Below are 19332 nucleotides of genomic sequence, written 5' to 3'. Positions count from 1 at the left end.
ATGCTATTTTGAGACATATTAAGATATAAAAAACCCGTGTGTGTCCTAGAATCAATGAAATACAGATTGATAAAACTAGAAAATATTTAAATGCCCAACAATAGAAAATTTTAAATAATTTAAATAAATTATTTAATATATAACAAATTACTAAATATATATATATATGTTTTTAACCCATACAGTTCTTACCCTGGCCAAATCTTTGATCATGTCCCTCTAGAATGACAAACGCGTTACTGCTCATTCTCCATCGCGTAGCTACCGCCATTTTGCTTGCGGTTGGAAGCCAAGGGATGTTCGTAGCCCTTCTCTGACTTATTGCGTTTGTAGCCGTCTCCCCCCGACTCACATTATAATTTAGGTATGTATCTCCCTCCCCTTTTCTTTTCTCACCCCTCTCCTCTCCCTCCTTTCCCTTCTATCACCTACAAACACTTGTAAAACACCCACTATGTGCTGCACATGGAAGCAGGCAGAGTCCTTGTCTTCGGAGCATATAGACGAGGGCCCATCTTCAATACTGTCTTACACCAAGGACTTAATTACTACAATTATACCATCTGGACTGCAGCCTAGTTGGTAATCCAGGTACTCAATTCTTTGGGTATTTAATATTCAATATTGCTCAAAGCGAATGCTGATAAAATTACTCCAAGGAGTTAATGAGTTCAACCACAGACTCATATCTTGCCAAAGTGAAGAAATGAACCCTCCAACTCCCTCTGTTGACTTATATTCTAGGGGGAATTGATGTTCTACTTAAATTGGAATTATCTCAGAAGAAACCAATATTCTGTCAGCTTAGCTTTCAGCTCTTTCTACGCTACATTCCTATGGAACATGCCATCAAGACAGAACTAGGAGACTGCCTTTAGCTCGGTGTGGCCAATACGTTTCCTCAGTTTTTAAGCTGAATGATGTACATCCTGATGTGGGGTTGCTTTTGGTTATAGTTTTCTCCAGTATTAAGCTTTCCATGGCTGCTACAGCCCACACTGGTCTTCTACCCTTTCTATAATTTAAAGCAGGGTTTCTCAACCTCAGAACCATTGACAGTTTTGGACAAAAAACTCTTTGCTGTGGGGTGCTGTCCTGTTCATTGTAGGAAGTTTGTATCTACTTACACCATGTGCTACTGGCACCCCCTTCACGTTTGACAACTAAAAATGTCTCCATTTTGGGGACAAAATTGACTTGGTTGAGAACCAATAATCTAGTCTCATTTCCAAAGCTACTCCTTGGAGATTTATCACATGCTACCTAATGAAACTAGACTTTTGCATGTTGAGATTCTGGCTTCTAACTAGCTTGTGGTCTCTTGGAAGTCAGGAACCAGGTCTTACACTTGGTTGGCCCTCTAGCATCTAGTCAACAGCCTTCACCCGCAGTGTGTATTCAAGGTAGGCCCAGTTGACTATGGTACCAAACGGTATCACTATGGTACCAAGTGATATTTTGCAATATTTTCTGTTGTGCAAAATCAAAGCAAATATACTGGCTGACCCTGGAGAAAAATGTGAACAGTGGACAACTTAAGAAAACACTACACCCTAAGATTTATCCCAAAAAAGAAATCCAAGGTGCAAGTTCTTTTGAGCAGCTTTTGCATATTCTTATAAAAAGCCTTTTTGCCTTCGAAATCAGCAGAGTCAAATGAAACTCTTCAGAAACCAAGAGGAAGTTACTGCCATTGGACTTACCTGTGGGCTAAAGTTGACAGTGATCTGCTTTGTCTCTGGATCACGTTTCAGAAGTGGCCGGGAAAGGTTGTACTGTGACTTCTCTGATACTGTTTGACACCAGTCCTCGTAGAGTCTTGTCTCATACCTGTGAGGATCAGAGACGATGGTCACCTCATAAGCACCCTCCCAGCTCCCCAATGCCTCACAATGATTAACTGAAGATACATCTCTCTATATATAGATATATATAACATAAATGACATAGCTATATATGTATATATATAACATCTCTATAGCTACCTATCTAATCCAACCATTTATCTATCTATCTATCTTTAATACATATATCTCATGAACTGAAGATGCTATTAGTAAAATACCTGAATACATTCTTAAGTCAGAGTCATTGACTCAGCCAGGCAAGTCAGCTCCTGCAGGGAACCCCTCATTTCCTAAAGGTGGCAAAGCTTAAATCAGAGGAGAGTAGAAAGAGAGACTCCATGTGATCTTTTGGGGGGATAAGGGAAGTGGTGATTAGTCTCAGTAAATGTTGGAAGAAGTTATTGGGTAAGATTTGTTCTCACGCTAATCTTCACGTAGCTCACGGACATTCACTGTTGAGTCATTACACATTGATGTGTTGGGCTTGGGAGATAAAACGATGAATAAACATCCCATGGTAAATGCAGCTAGTGGTGCAACCACGGGTCAACAGAGGACGCAGCAAGTACAATCCCAGGCAGATGTACTGGGCATTAGGCTTTGAATGGCAGAGGCAGGCAGGTGGGTGGGGGTGATAAGGAGGATGCCAGGGAGGGTCTCACGGAGGAGGGGCTGAAGTGATGCTTGACTGAGTCCTAGGATGAGCAGCAGCCGGGCAGGGAGGGGGAGTGAGTGTTCTGGGCAGGAGCAGCAGACGGCGTGCTGGGAAGAGCGAGTAGACAGTGCACCTGAGGGCGGAGAGGGCAAGGGCCGAGGCTGGAGAGAGAAGCAGAGGCCGCATCAGGGAGCACTTTTCGGGTCACATTAAGGAGCTGGTGGGAGGCACTGAGAGGCTTCCCAGACCGGGGATGTGAGGAAAGGGGATTTGGTGACAGTGTGGGCGCTGAGGGGCACAGGTCCAGAGCAGAGAGGCTCTTAGGAAGCCACTGCAGCAGTTCAGGCCCGAGAGGCTCTGGTCTCTGGTGAAATGTGGGTGGTGGGTGCAGAGAGGAGGGGACAGATTTGAAGCTCATATTTGGGAAGTCAAAAGGGTAGAACTTGGGTGACCTGGCAGGTGGAGGTGCCGCCAGCTAAGATGTCTCCACAATGCTAAGCGTGGTCATAACTATAATCATAATCATAATGTCTACGGTGCTCCTCTTCTGAAGCAGAAGAAGATTACGAGGCAAGACACAGGCTGTGTCTGGACCCTGCTCCCCCAAAAGACTGACTGCAGCTTTAAAGAAGGAACAATTATGAACCCAGGTAAAATCTTCATTCTTATGCTTTCTCTGTTAAAGGATGCAGGAAGTATTTTTTAAACTTATTGTCTCTTTGTGCAGCACCAACTATCACTTTCTGCTTAGCGAGCAGCTGCTGAGATTTTCCATGACACTGATCTCGGGGTGCCATGAGAAGCACCCCACTTCTAGCTCTGCCGAGTTCACGTTCACAACAAAACTGCACTGGAAAAGTGCCCATTTCCAGACTAGAGCTGCATTCCCCGGAGACCTGCTGTTTGCGACCCTGAAGCACTGTACTCACAGATATTGTGGTTATAACATAAAACACAGAGCAACACTTCACTGCCACCGAGAAATGTGCACAAACGCAGAGCTGCAGAGGGCATGGTGGGGGCTCTGCATTTGCAGAATGATCCAGTCCCCGAAACTGCTTACTTTTCCAGCAATGAGAGCATTTCTTCATATTTTTGTATCATGCGCTTTCCTTCGGCAGATTCCATGCAACTACCCATACAAAAGAGAGGAAAAAAATGACATCAAATTAGAAGAAGTGAAAATAATGATCTGAGTAACAAACTGCAGCCTATAAAGAGGAGACTGAATAGCTCCCTGGGCAAGTTTCCAAAGGCCCCTAAATGAGCCGGCACTCTTCTTCCTGAACATTTGCCACCAGCCACTAGAGGGCATCCGCACTTTCCCAAATGCAGTCAGCGCCCAGGCGACAGGAGGACAGCCCTTCCCCGCCAGGGCTCCGCCAACCCCCTCACCCTGGCTGGGCCAGTCTTGGGCGTGTAAAATCAAGTCCTTCAAAAACCAGGAGGGAAATTGAGACATGCAAGAAAAATTCTAGGTGTTGCAGTTTTCTGTATTTAAGAACAAAACTGTATGTAACATTATACATTATAACAAAAACTATGTAACATTATATATGTATATACGTATATAACAATGCATATAAAAAATAGCAATATATATACATCCTACACACATATACAAACCTTGTCATATACGTAACAATATATATGTATATATTCCCCTTCTCTGAAATCCATCTATGGCACATGATGAGAAATTCTGCCTCATTACTCATTGCCATGTTTACATGAGGTTCCCTCCCACCTCTCATGTCCCCAAACTTGAGCACACAAAACGCACATACATGCACACAGACACACACATGCATAAACTTGTATGCTCACATGCGCAGACACACGCTCGGAAGCTTCCCTGGGTCCACTGAGGACCATGGAGGCATCGTTGCCCACACCTCTTCCCTGGTTTTGACACTTCTTTACAGCACAAAATGAAGAGTCCAGCTCCTGGGAAAGTTGGTGAAGTATCTGTAATTAACAGAAACCTTCACACTAACTGTGTTGGAGGATCTTGTTTGTTCTGCTAACAAAACGAGGCAGCTTATTGCAAAATTCTTTAAAATCCATTTGCTCTTTAAATCAACACAGGGTTTCTGCACAGGCTCCCCCGAGCTTCGGGCTTTGACGTAAGCCCTCACGCCTGCAGAGAAAGCACTGGATTTCCTGGGGGTTTTCCCAGTCGCTCGTCCTCTTTCCTCGTGAAGCAGCAGAGGTGCCTGCAGGACAGCGAGGACAAGCCCTGACCCCAGATCTCAGTTTCTATCTGGAAAAGAACGAGGCTGGAGGAGAGAGCGGCTTCTGCACCTCAGCCCCTGGGACTTGCCTAGGAGGCTTGAGAAGTCACAGGAATAAGTGCATCAAACTGCCTGCAGGTTCTACTTCACTTCATGGTGAGGAATCAAAACCATTTTACTAACCAATTCATAAATATGTTAGAGTATACACAAGAATGTGAATTCATTTTTAGAACAAACGGGAACTTCCATGGGAACTGTGGAGAACATCGTGGGGGGCCATTCGGACACCCTCTCGGGACCACTCCCACCCCCAATCTCCCCCACCAGGAAGGCAGATGAAGTGTGGCTGTCTCCCTCTTTGCGAACAGCCTCAGCCAGACAGACAGGGCTGCCTCCTCACCCAGGGTCAGGCCCCTCCCTGCCCCACAGCCCCCTTCCACCAACCAGCTGACGTGGGGTACAAAGGCCAGGCAACCCTAAAGGGCCAGACTTCCCCACCGGATGAGCTGAAGCCTACGTGCAGCTGTGCTGCAGCTCAGCTTCTCCTCTGCCCGATCCCTCCCCGCTCCCTCACAGGCGCGGGTCCCAAGAGCATCCCTGTAAATTCCTGCAGGCGCGCCTCAGCTCTGCTCCAGGGCACTGGACCAGGACAGCTCCCGCAGGCCGCATTCCTAGAAGCAGCCTTACCACCCTCCCCGCCCATTCTCATATCTTCTCCCTCCCTCCCTGGGAGGCATGTTTGAGAAGATGGGGGCTCAGCTGGACTCCGGGCCAAGCTTCCTATGGCTGCGGAGGGGGGGGGGTCCCCCTGGGAGAGCTCTCGGTGAGGACCCCTGAGACCCAGATGCCTGTTCCAGTTCTGTCCTTGTTATCTTCGGATTCCAGGCAGGTCACCTCATTTCTATCTGCCTCAGTTTCTTCACCTGCACAACGAAGAGCTCGCTCAGACAGAGCAGATGCAGCAGACGGGTCTCCCACTGGGCAGGTCTGACTCACGGGCACGTTTGTTTGATTTGTACGGAGTTTGAGGAAAAGAGGAATACTTGCTGGTTTTAAAGTGAATCTAGATTTTCGGCTTCTCTCCAACAGTAGGGAGATTTCTCACATTGAGTCATTCTTCCTCTTGGCAACACGGGGTGATGTGGTGGAGGCTCCCTTCAGACCACAACCTGGCTATCTTCCATTGTCTTTCTGGCCTTTGAAAGTGGTTAGTCTTTTTTAAAAAAATTGTTTCCAGTTTTATTGAGATGTAATTGACGTACAGCACTGTGTAAATTTAAGATGTAGAACACGACTTGACTTACATATACTGTAAAACGATCACCACAATACGTGCAGTTAACATCCATCATCTCATACAGATACTAGAAAAAGGGAAAAAAATGTTTTTTTCCTTGTGATGAGAACTTTTAGGATCTACTCACTTAACAACTTTTATATATACCATGCAGCGGTGCTAGCTACAGCCATCATGGTACTTGACATCCTCAGTATTTATCTTTTAACCGGAAGTTGGTAAATTCTGACCTTCATCCATTTCCCCCACCCTCCTCCTCAAACCCCACCCCCCATAACCAGATAACCACAAATCTGATCTCTTTTACTATGAGTTTGGTTTTATTTCTTATTTCCAGATTCCAGATATAAGTGAGACCATATAGTATTTGTCTTTCTCTCTCTGCCTTATTTCACTTAGCATAATGCCCTCAAGGTCCATCCATGTTGCAAATGGCAGGATTTCCTTCTTTTTTATAGCTGAATAATATTCCATTACATATGTGATATATATATATATATATATATATATCTCACATCTTCATCCATTCATCCATCAATGGACGCTTAGGTTGTCTCCACGTCTTGGCCACTGTACATAATGCTGCTGTGAACATGCTGTGCTTGCCAAAGCTAGGTGTTTTCCACAAGATGGAGCCTGTAGGAAGAGGGTCAGAGAAAGCCTGCCCTTCCCCGGGCAGCGCCCTCAACAAGGAATCGCAACAGCTCTGCTCTCGCTCTAGCAGTCCAGATGCCTCTAACTAGCTTGGCCTCCAGACTCAGCTGTGAGGCAGGCCAACAGTTTCCAAACCTGGTCACCGTCGGATCATGGGGAGAGTGTGCCAAGGAAGCAGATCCCAGGCACCACCCTGCCCTGAGATCTGGCTTTAGTAGGTGGGGGGTGAGGGCTGGTAATCTGCACCATTAGCAAGCACCTGGGGTTTCCAATACATGAGGCCCTCACACCACGCTTCAGGGAACGCTGGGCTTCATTATTCTCCAGCAGCCTCGGTAGTAAAGAGCCATCGTGTCAGAGGAGATGTGTGGAGGAACCCAAAGAACTTGAAAACCCTGACTCATTTTCCCCTGGAAACGAGGACTCTGCTGGAGCAAAAGGAGCCAGCCTGTGTCCAGTAAGCCTCACCTGACACCAAGGGACCCACTCTTCAATCCAAACATAGCAATCTCGTTACCGCTCGGCCAGTAGTACCTGGTTGCTATGAACTGAATGTCTGTGTCCTCCCCAAATCCATATGTTGAAGCCTAAGGTTGCGCCCTGGGAGGTGATTAGGTCATGAGGGTGGAACACTCATGAATGGGATGAGTGCCCATATAAAAGAGACCCCAGACAGCTGCTGAGTCCCTCCTGCCACATCTGAGGACACAGTGGGAAGACAGCCAGCTGTGAGTCAGGAAGCAGGTCCTCTTCAACAGACACCAAATCTGCCAGCACCTTGACCTTGGACTTCCCAGCCTCCAGAACTGTGAGAGAGAGAGTTCTGATATTCATAAGTCACCCCGTCTATAGTATTCTGTTACAGCAGCCTGAACGGACTAAGATACTGGCTGATTGCTGGAAATGGAAAGAAAAGAAGATGACTTTTGTGCCTCAAGTAACTGAGTTGCGTTGCTACAATACTCGAAGTCCAGAGCGGGAGCAGAAGCCTGAAACAAAGCTGCCTTTCAGGAACGAGGTACTCACGGGTGTGTCATGCGTCTGAAGTTGTCGAAGGGACCCTGGATGCGCTGCCTCAGCTCCTGCGCCCAGCGGAGCCTCCCGGCCACAGCAGGCATGTTCTTATGCACGGAGGAGAAGCCTGGGGACAGGGCACAGCAGACTGAAGCGAGGCGCCAGGCCTGAGCCCCACTCTACCCATGAACACTCCCCCACCTCCCGCCACTTACTGCACTTTCTGCCTCATCCACCTCCACCTGCTAAAGTCAACCTGGGCTTACGGTGAGATGGAAATTCCTGGGACATCACCGAGTTCTGCTAAGGGGGAAGAAAGAGTGCCCTTGGGGAGAATGCTAAACAGCAACAGAGGACAGCCGTTCCCAGAGCGGCTCCGCCACTCACTGGCTTTCTGACTGCACACCTGTGACTTTCAACCCAGCTGCACATCAGCGTCACCTGGGGCTCTTCTAGAAACACTGATGCCTGGGCCCCATCCAAGCCATTCTGATTTGATTCGTCTGTGTGGGGCCTTGTCATCAGTATTTTTAGAAAGCACTCAGGATAATTCTAATTGTACAGTCAGGGTTAAGACACACTGCCTTGGAACATATGTATATATATAACTGATTCACTTTGTTATAAAGCAGAAACTAACACAATTGTAAAGCAATTATACTCCAATAAAGATGTTTAAAAAAAAAAGACACACTGCCTTAAACAGACAACTTAATCTCTCAGGCCCTTAGGTTTTTCATTTATATAACGGGGATAATATCTTCCTCGCTTAACTTCCAGGGTTTCTGTGAGAATTCAGTAAGATTACGTATGAGACAGGCCATGTGGATTATGAAGCCCTTGACCAGAGTTAGCACAGCCTGGATATTCTTACTTCAGTCCATTCAGTGGGTTTGTTCGCTTATAATCAGTTGTCAAAATTAACAATTGTAAGATTCCATTTACAAAAACCCTCAGTTTCCAGCGTCTCTGATAAAACTGGGAAATCTGGCAACCATCAGCCCCCTTTCTAACTAACTGTAGGAGCTGAATATTGGTCTTGTCCTTTAGTTGACCATGGACCCCACCACTCCCTGATGCCTTACACTCAGCCCAGGTCCAACACTGTCATTTTCTACTTGGCTTCCGTGGTAGGCAAAATTCTAAGATGACACCCAATGACCCTCACCCTTGCATGAGTCTCTCCTCTTTAAGTATAGGTGGAAACCGAATGTGATGAGCTATCACTCCTGTGATGACATTACATTATATGGCAAATGGGAGATGACCCTGGGTGGGCCTGACTTAATCAGGTGAGGCCTTGAAGAGAAGAGTTTTCTTTGGTTATTGGCAGAAGGGGAAGTCAGGGATCTGAAGCATGAGAAGGATTCAACATGCCATTACTGGCTCGAAGATGGGGTGGCTATGTGGTTAGGGACGGGAGGGCTTCTAATCTCTGAGAGCAGGCCCCGGCTGACAGCCAACAAGGACACAGAGACCTCAGTCCTGCAGTCACAAGGAACTGGATTCTACCAACAAAAATGAGCTGGGAAGTAGATTTTTCCCCCAGAGACCCCAGATGAGAACTTGGCCCAGTTGACTGATTTCAGCCTTGAGATTCTCTGAGTGAAGAACCCAGGCACACCAAACTGGGCTGCAGACCTACACAACTGTAAACTCAAAGATAGATGTTGTTTTAATCCACTAAGGTTGTGATAATTTGTTATGCACAACAGAAATTCAATATGCATCTGAAGGTGTTTGAGTTTTCAAACTCTGCATCCCACTGTGAGAAGTCAGGAGGATGGTCCCTCATAAAGCTGAGGCCAACAGATTTTTCTGGGATGACTTCCTAAGTGGAAGCCATTCTTAATGACCTCACTGTGAAACCTGTTTATAGAAATAGTGGTCCTGTTATGCCATTACTTAAAAACTTTTGAAAATTTCCCGTTGCCTTTATGATGAATTCCAGATTCCCTAATAGGGCACTCAGAGCACTTCATGACCTGGCTCCAAACTCGATGGCTGACCTGATCTCCCTCTATATACCTTGTCTGGCTCAGGCAGGTCCGACTGGTCACCTTCCACACCCTTTCCTGCCTTCGCATCCAAGACCATTGCCTCTTCTCCCTGGCTGTCCATCTCCCCATCTTTCAGGGTCCAGCTCAAGGCCACCATCTCCAGAAACTCTTCCTCCCATTTCCCAGCCCAGTTCATCTTGTTTTGCTACAGTTCTTTATAACTCTGTTCATGCCAATCACATTCCTTGAAGAACCACCTGTTATGATTAATTATTCTCTCCCTTACCCTGGCCTGCCTCTGCATGCGGTGCCCACAAATTTACCTTGCATATAGCAAGGCCTCAAGAAACATTTGCAAAGCTGAACTGAACTTGTGTTTGACTTTCAAACAGAGAAGACAGGGCATCTAAGAATTACAATAACCTCGGTGTGTTACTGCCCTTTGTCAGGCTCCTGCTGGTTCCTCCTTCCAAAAGCATAGTTGATAAGGCGTTGGAAGGGAGAAGAACCTTTTCTCAGGCATGTACAAATCTACTGTGGAATTGAGGTATGTTAAAGATTAATCAGTGTGGCGACATTGATTGAGGGTCAACTCATACATTACGCTGAGGACTAAACTGACCCGAGTTAGTGGTCAGGACTTCACTGCTCTGGGTCAGTCTGCCAATCCTGCCCTAGACACAGGGAAATGCACAGTTCAGTGAACTCTTCAATCACCCAAGTCTAGAATTTCAAGCAAGAAAGTTGTGCTCTTGGAGAATGCCCTGGATTCACAGCAGACGTGTAACAAATACAGAAGAGTGGCACCCTTTCTCGTAACAGATGTACCCCATTCAAATGTGACAACAAGCTTACCATACTCCACCTCCTCCTGGACATGCTGACTGTAGATCATCCTCACGGCATCCAGGTCCTCGCTGAACATGCGGATGAGCACCAGGTATTTATCACATGTGTCCCGTGCTACCAGTGGTCTCTCCAGGAGGTTTCCTGCTATGTCTAGCAGCTACAGAGGAGGCAGAAAAGAAGGGAAAAAGTCACAGATTCAACTTTTCCGAGGTTACATTAATCTTGTATCCTGGGTTTTCCTTCATATGTCTGTCCACAAATGTAAGAGGGTCAAAAAACCGTTACTGTGCAACTGGATGGATAATTATGAATCGGCAGAATATTCATAGTCTGTCCCTCTGCTCTTTGTTTCTGAAGGAGGGATTCCTGTGTGCTGAATGACATACCAGACCCTGCCATGTTGTAAGAACCTGGGTAGAGGGTAAAACAAAGAGAAAATGAAAGATGTCAGAAAGGGTAAGCTGATGTACATCATAAAGACCTAATGCAGGTATGGAGGGTGACGACGGAGAAGAAAAAGGAAGCTAATAGGCTGGGTGCTGGGGAGAATCGGGAGGGCTAAAATTTGAGTGGGGACCAAGAAAAGAGTTTCAGGGAGCAGATGCCCCCAGAAGGCAGTGATTGCAAGGATACTTTGCAGATGTTTCCTGTGCATCACAACTGCCCTAATCCCTTGGTGGGAGCAGCGGGATCAAAATGTGAACTGCTTTTATCACCTCCTGGTTGCTGGATTGTGTTTCTCTGACCCTCATGCTACCCTGAGACGAGGTCGTGGGAGACTCCAGTTATATTTAGGATGTAACAATACATGACTTCTAGGACCACCCAGTCCTCCAACCCAAAATCACCAAGATCTCTGGAGACAGCAGGAAGTAGCTCTCCCTCCATGGAGGCACAAGAGAGCAGGTCTCCACCGAGTTCTGGCTCACACATCCTGTTGAGAGGTACAGAGGTGTGGGCTGAGGGACCACTGCAGCCAGCCCACACCCTCGGACTCAGGTTCTCTGACCTGGACGTACCCCTTCTGGCCATGTCCACTGAGGCACACCTAGTGGTCGAATGGTCTTACAGCAGTAACAGGGGTATCTGGACTCAGGGGTCCCTACTTCCCCAACCTGAAAAGGCACTCCTTTGCACGAAATTATATACATTGGAAGCTTTTGTTTTGGCTGAAGGAGGAGGGAAGGGCTTTGGTTTCTTGTTGGTGGGATGACCAAAAAGAGAAAACCAAGGCGGCAGAAGGGACCGAATGGTTATGGTTTTCCTACAAGGTCGCACAGACTGGGTGGGTAGCCTTGTTGAGAAGAGGTGTTGGAGCCCAAAGAAGAAGAGTCTGCTCCGTGAGAGCCCTTTGAGACTCCGGGTATGAGCAGTGTTGCTTCAGGACCTGGTAGCAAAGGGTGTGCAAAGTTGGAAAGGTCTCTCACTGCTTCTGCTCAGAACCCTGCTCCACCACAAAATGCAAAGATTGGGGTGTTTGGAACCCAGACAGATATGCCCTTGGCATAAATGTAGATGCTGTCATGGTGGGGATCATCAGAAGAGTAATAATAAGACCCCCGAAAGCACCTTCCTGGGCAGATGACATTTTTAAGGGAGACTGCAGACAAGTAGCAAAGACACCATGATGTCAAAGACAAAGCAACGTGAGAGTATATGTGAGACCCTTGAAGACGCCTTGAAATCCATGGTGCACAGGGATTTATGGGAGGGATAGGGCTGGACATCCTCAAGGCAGAAATGGGGTTCCAGCTTCACCAGTTATCTGAGTGGTAACATCCCAATTAGCCATGACAGTTAATGGCAAAAGGGATTATTTTATAGACACATATACGCCCTTCTCTTGGAATTAAATACTTGGAGAGAGAAATTCTAAAACTCTTCCTATGTGAGTTACCAAGTAGCAGGTATTTACTAAAGAATACATATGTATATTCTTGAATGAGTTAAATATATATATGCCCAGTGTTTTAGAACAGCATGGTTTCACACATCCTGGGATTAAGCCTCTTCTGCAATTGTCCCACCAATCACCCAGTCTACGTTTGGACATGCTCAGTGCCTGGAAACTTACCTACGTCTCAAGGAAGTTTATTCCATCTTTAAATAGCATTAACAGAAACCTCTTTCCTCTACTTAGCTAAAATCTGCCTCCTTGTAACCTGATTAGTCCTGGTTCTAATCCTTCAGGCTCTACAGAATAAGTGTCGTCACAGTTTATGGAAGGTCTATTCTGTTCCACTAAGTCTTCAGGTCTCACAACCCAGATCTCTCATTTCTGTAGACATCCACCTACTCATCGTCCTAAACCTCCTCCTCCTGCGCATTTGTGTACCATCTGATCTAGGCAGCACAGGGCCAGGGCCAGCGTCTTCTTACTCCAGTTACTTGTGCTTGAGTGGTTTGCTCCAGCCTGAACCAACCTGACGGCAGCGGTTAAACAGCCGTGGTGTTGCAGAGCCATGGATTTAGGATGGTGACCACAGCAGGCTTCTTCACTTTCAATGGGTACTCTACTGATAAGGCCCAAAGAAAGCATTCCAGAAGAAACTCACTTACAAAGCATTTTTACATCGTCCTGTTTGCAGAAAAGCATTAGCTGTCAACTTGAAAAGCCCAGTTCTGCACACTCCCTTGCCCTGGGACACCCACAATACTGCTCTAACAGGAACAATTCCTCTCTGCAGGAACAAAACAGTTGGAAGAGGGGGGGGGATAAAGCATGGAGGTGGCTCCCCCTACTTTACAAACCTTGAAGGCAGGCTCCAAACCAGGGGCATCATCAAAGGCCTGAACAAAGACAGTCCCCAGTCTCCGGTCAAGGTCTTCTACTCTCTGATTAAACTCAGAGACATCATTTTCAAATTCCTGAAGAGACATCACATAGACATAAGAAAACATGATATTCTGAAGGCCCATCCTGCTGTGCTCTTTACTATTAACATGTGTACTCAAATCGGTTATACCACGGATTTATTTTAATTTTCCACAGTTCACCATGGCGTGCCTTAGTGCTTATCCATGTAGATAGTTACCCTATTATTGCAGCATTTTTTTCCTAGACACTCTAGGCAAAATGGTAAAGAGAGTTGGATGTGAGGTTGGTACCCTGTCCCTCCTGTCTGTGCCCCATCTTCCAGATCCTGAAGCCCCTTCTCTCTCACCCGCCAGCTCAGGCCACTCCGAAAGCCACCTCAGCAGCAACAGCCCCAGCAATGGGGCTATTCCATGATTACCCCCTACTTCCCTTCCCCCCACCAAGTGAAAATCCTATTTTTTTCAGTGTAAACAAACTGATCTGGCCATTAGGAGGAAAGTAAGCTAATTAAACTAGTGTACACTATTTCTTCTAACTACACTTTAATTGCTTAAGACAGCGGCTAGCTATTGTCCCTAAGGTTGCCAAATTTAGCAAATAAAAATACAAGACACCCAGTTAAATTTAAATTTCAGATCAATAGTGAATTTTTTTTATAAGCATGTCCCTTTAATAAGCATGTCCCAATTATTGTGTTTTATCTGGTAACCCAAAGTGTGCCCTTTTTCTTCGAATGTAGCAATTTTCAGAGAAACTGTTAACTCAAATCTCTAATTTGTGGAATTATTCTTTCTTATTATTGCCTTACAGTAGCTATGCATATTTTTATGAAAAGACCAAGAAAAGTAGGAAAATGTAGTAGTATTTTTCTACTTCCCAAACCCAACCATATTAGCATTGTAATATGTTTCCCTGTGCATAGGATTTTGTTTTGCTTTGTTTTATCACACGGTAGCAAACATATGGTATATATCCTGCTTTGTACTCCAACTCTTTTTTTTTTTTTACTTTAGACTAATGGAATTTTTAGAGAGTGACATTTCCTGGGTTTGGCCAACTAAGATCCCCCTAGACATCTGAAGATGCTCAGAGCAGATTCTTGCTGAATTTCTCTCTCCTTTTCCCTCAAATACTCTCAAAATTCCTTCTCCAGCAATTCAGCCATTCCCTTCTCAGGGAACTTCATTCCCTACCTCTGTACTGACCCTTTTGCTTCTTTTTGTTTCCTGCAGGCTTGGACTCACGGGTCTCAGCTGTCCTGAGCTACAGGTTAGACGTGGGCTCCTGTGTCCTGACCCTGGAAAATGCAGCTCTAGCCCTTTCCTCATCCTAAGTATTTCTTTGGGAACCAGGGTCTGAATGGAAAAGTAGGCTACTGCGTCACTCACCCCTCCCCAGACCACTAATGAAATTCTGCCCAGTGTGCCTGGCCTTCACCTAGCAGTCACTGCTCAGAGCTTAAAGCTTTGGGACCTGCAGGGCAGCCACAGCCTCCAGCATCATCCCATCCCCACCTCAGCATCTCTGAAACCCTGCGTATCATCAGCTTGGAGAAGTCAGCAGCTGGAAGAGGCCCTCTCCTGATCTTTCTCCTGACACAAAGAATAATTAAGAGTAGTCTCTGCCAATAAAACCATGGGGACCACAGAGCCAAAGAAAATGCACAGGGAAAATCAAGTAAATACCCAGACCCTACGGGCTGCAGGCATCTGAGAAAGAGACAAACTTGCAAGTTAGCTCTTCCAAGCTCTACCATGCTTTGAGGGTCCAAGCAGTCGTAGGAAGACTCTGAGAAGACCCTGTACATCTCTTGAAACTCGCTGTACATCCGCTGGGACTGCTGGCTCAGGGCACTCCCTCTGATGCCACTAAACTCAAGCTTTCCCAATCTGTGGAAATCCAAAGTTGTCTTCAGAAGATCCTATAAAGACAATTTGCAATAGAGTTAAAATAATAATGATGATGATGACAACATCAGATGACACTCAAATTAGTACGGGAAGGGCTGGAAATTATATGGGGGTGGTGGTTGCTTAGGAAAATGTGAAGCCTGATTAGTTTTGTAACCTTATTATTAGATTGGGTTGGTATAAATAACTCTTGGTGAGACTCGATAACAAAGAGAAAATTCCGAGAAATAAAATTCACACACACACACAAATCAAATTTATGCTTCAGCCTCTTTCCGTGTTCTCTAATAAATAATAAAATATAATAATAACATTATCTACGTGGCTGGTGGCTTTATACCTATTTAAAAAATTAATTTCAAACGGACCATGTTATGTGGTTCTAGAATGACAGGTATTTTGGAGGATACTGACAGGAAAGCAGATCCTCCAAACAGTCCCGAGGACAAGCTCAGAGGTGGCACCAACATTCTCAGCAATGACTTCTGCTAAGAAAAGACATCTGCGGGGCGCCCTTGCCGAGCGTACACGCTGCGGTAGACCCTGTGGCCGGCTGGGTGGTGGTGGGCGATGACTTGACAGCTCTGCGTTGGGACAGTAATAGTGAGAGTGAATCAAGTCAATGCGGGCTTAGGATTTAGGCCAGTGCTGGGCACACAGTAAATAGGCAGTGAGTGTGCATTACTGTCACTGCTGATGTGGCAGTGTCCCAGCTGTGCTCAGGATTAAGTGACAGGTGACAATACAACCTAGAGCCTTGGGGAGAACAGGACCCTGCCCGAGTCCACTGAAGCTGTTTCACCTCTGATAGGATGGAAGCCTTCAGAACACGTCCAGTGTGACAGACTATACTTACCTCTCATTAGAACCCATCAAAAATCACAAAACCTCCAAACCAAGACATTTTCCCTGTTATCCCTTCCAATCTATGTGCTTACCTCTTCAACAGGAAAGAGGGAAATTAAGGTACCTTTGTGTCATTTTGGCAAACATGTGGTGTGGACCCCTGGGAGCCGGCTCTCCACCCAGAGGAGGTTTGAAAGTAAAGAAAAGAGAACACTGACACGAGGCTGGAAACCCAGCAGGTCCTGGCACCATTTCAGGGAATTCCCACTGCCACTGGCCACCGCTATGCGCTGACCTATTAGGCTAGCAGAGGGCTGCCTATCTCCTTCCTGTCGCTGGGACACCGAGTCCAGCAGCAGAGACAAAGGCACTGGGAAGTGCTGAGAAGGGGCTGACTTTCCCCGTGTTGCCAGGTGGGTGCCCACCCACGCAGCCTTGGGCAGCCATCTAAGAACCCTTTTTGCTCAGCTGTGCTCAGGCATGGCTGTGAGCAGGTGGCTGAAGCGGGAGAGGAGAGAGGGAGGAAGAACCAGCCAAGGGAAGGAAGACATACACCCAAACCAGGAGATCTTGCCAACGATGGGGAAATGCGGCAGTCTGTATTTAAATACACGTTCAACTTTGAAAACAGCAGTCAATTTGATTTAAATAAATAGACTTAAATAGTAACTCAAGTCATTCAAAAAGTGCTTAGTTGCTGTCAGTGTGACAGGAGAAACATATTTGTGCAGTGGAATGTCACCTGGGTACCCATTTTTCATAATTCTGTGGATGTCAATTTCAATTTTTAGGAAATACCCTCTAACCATTTTATTTATTTTTTAACATCTTTATTGGAGTATAATTGCTTTACAATGTTGTGTTAGTTTCTGCTGTATAACAAAGTGAATCAGGCTTCCCTGGTGGCGCAGTGGTTGAGAATCTGCCTGCCAATGCAGGGGACACGGGTTCGAGCCCTGGTCTGGGAAGATCCCACATGCCGCGGAGCGACTAGGCCCGTGTGCCACAATTACTGAGCCTGCGCATCTGGAGCCTGTGCTCCGCAACAAGAGAGGCCGCAATAGTGAGAGGCCCGCGCACCGCGATGAAGAGTGGCCCCCGCTTGCCGCAACTAGAGAAAGCCCTCACACAGAAACGAAGACCCAACACAGCCAAAAATAAATAAATGAGTAAATAAATTAAAAAAAAAAAAAAAGTGAATCACTTATATGTATACATATATCCCCATATCCCCTCCCTTCTAACCATTTTAAAAGGCAGATGTATCTCGATGTGTTTGATTACATCGGAAAACTAGATGAGGATTTTGTTATACTATTTTATTTCTCAAGAATTCTTGAAGCATGGTCCTGGGTGGTCACTGAAAAGTGTTTTATCTCCAATCTAACAGGCAAATCATAGGTATTAGAAGAATTCTTACATAATCATTCTATTTTTGGAGAAACTCTGGTCACCCAAAACAATGGATATTTACATTGTTTTACTTAACAAACACACGATGGGCAACACATTTATTTAGGGTTCAACTCAAGGTCTTAAACCTTTCCTTACCCCGCCCCCCATAAAAAGAACCTCCCACCCCACTTTTCCCCTGCACTCTCTATGCCCTTCCCCTGCGTAAGCTTTCTTTAGAACTCTTATAATACTCTGGCATTATAACACACTATTTGGGATTATATTACACTGTTTATTTTCTATCCATCTTTCTCAGTAGGTTGTAAACACCCCAGAGGTCCCACTGTATTTTCAGTCCCTGGAAGAGTCCCAGATGCTGAAGAAATATTTGCTGAATGAATGAAGACGTGATCTTTGACCTTTGACTTAGCGACAGCACCTCCAGGAGAAGGTGACAAGGTGGTAGAGACTCTAGGAACATTGGACTCAGAGCAATTGGAGAAAATAAGGAGAATTAGACAAGAGCAGAGAATTAGAAAGCAAGGCCAAACTGTGCCTTTAAATGTTTGAAGGGCTTTGGTCAAGTGCAAGGCAGAACCCTGCATGGTTCTGCTCTGAGGGCAAAACTAAGGCAAATGAGTGACCGGGACCCAGGAGCAGATTTGGTGCCAAGTTGTAGGTTGAACTTATAAAATTTCTTATACTTAACCATTCTGACCTACAAGAAATAGCAATTTCATGTGGTTCCACTCCGTAAAACAGAACCCTCTCACGCCTAAATGGCCCAACCATAGACTGGGCTGCTAAGAGAGGTAGTGAGCTCTCCATCTCTGGGTGGATTTTAGAAGTCTGACATCACGGAGGTATCGTGAAGAAGATTAGTGCATCAGGTGGGAAGTTGTCTTCCCACTGTAGAAACAGATTTATAGTAATCATGGTGACTATATCTTTGATTCTTAAAATAAATGTAAGCTCTTTTCTTTGTTTATTTGGAAGTCCTCACAAAAAAAGGCCATTAAACCAATAAAAGGTTTAAATTATATTTTTAAAACATCCATTTTTAACTGTCATCGTTGTAGACACACGAAATTCATTATGCTATATACAGGCTGAAAATGTCAAGTTCAGTGGTAGGACAGAGGGCATCGTGGAAAGAGTGTAGGATAGGGCACAGATCCCTGGGTTCACACAGCCCTGGTCTGCCATTAACCAGCTATGAGACTCAAAGCAAGACACTTAATTTTTCTAAGCTTCCTTTTCCTAACCTGCAAATGGGTTACAGAGTTACAGGGGAAGTGCCTTTGTGCGACTTCAATAAACGGTAGGTGCTGTAATTAATTTTCATTACCCCGGTGTCATTAGATCAGGTTGGTGGCTGAGAGATGTATAATAGCTAACACACAGGCGCTCCTTTTAGAGACGGAAGCTACAAAGAGCATGGGGTCCCAGGCAGCTGGCTGCAACGGCCAGGTACTATCCTTATGAAAAACTGTGCAGCCTTTACTAGGGTGGTGAGGGCGGGTTCCATCTGTGCTGTGACCCCACAAACAGCAAGCCTCTTCTCAGGAGAGGCCGCACATCTTAAAAGAAATGTCTTCAGAATTCATTAAGGGCGAGCACAAAGCAGACATTCATAGATGAAAATCTCAAAGGTCATTGGGAAACAGTTTTCTTTACCTTCCGATGGAGGCCGACCTCATGCAGCTAATGTTCTACGTGACCGAGCGCTCAGGCCCGGCTAAAACGGAAACGGCCCAATTAGGCCGGAATGAAAAGAGGCAGTGAAAGGGCTGGAGACTGAGGAAAGAGC

General features: G+C 45.8%; 1 protein-coding gene across 1 annotated transcript in view; it reads right to left on the bottom strand.

The window, feature by feature from the left end:
* The window catches only part of DNAH9 (dynein axonemal heavy chain 9), a 310542-nt gene that overhangs the window by 256185 nt on the left and 35025 nt on the right, over nucleotides 1–19332 (bottom strand). Inside the window, exons 7-12 of the mRNA XM_082440696.1 lie at nucleotides 15125–15292; nucleotides 13305–13421; nucleotides 10560–10710; nucleotides 7717–7831; nucleotides 3566–3634; nucleotides 1704–1830 (exon numbers count right to left, since the gene is read on the bottom strand). Coding sequence (XP_082296822.1) covers nucleotides 1704–1830; nucleotides 3566–3634; nucleotides 7717–7831; nucleotides 10560–10710; nucleotides 13305–13421; nucleotides 15125–15292 — 747 coding nt within the window. The remainder of the gene's footprint in view (nucleotides 1–1703; nucleotides 1831–3565; nucleotides 3635–7716; nucleotides 7832–10559; nucleotides 10711–13304; nucleotides 13422–15124; nucleotides 15293–19332) is intronic.

The sequence above is a fragment of the Balaenoptera physalus genome (assembly GCF_965194825.1).
Source record: "Balaenoptera physalus genome assembly, chromosome: 20".
NCBI lineage: Eukaryota > Metazoa > Chordata > Mammalia > Artiodactyla > Balaenopteridae > Balaenoptera > Balaenoptera physalus.
Note: the sequence above shows the minus strand (reverse complement) of the source record. Positions and strands in the feature narration are given on the sequence as shown.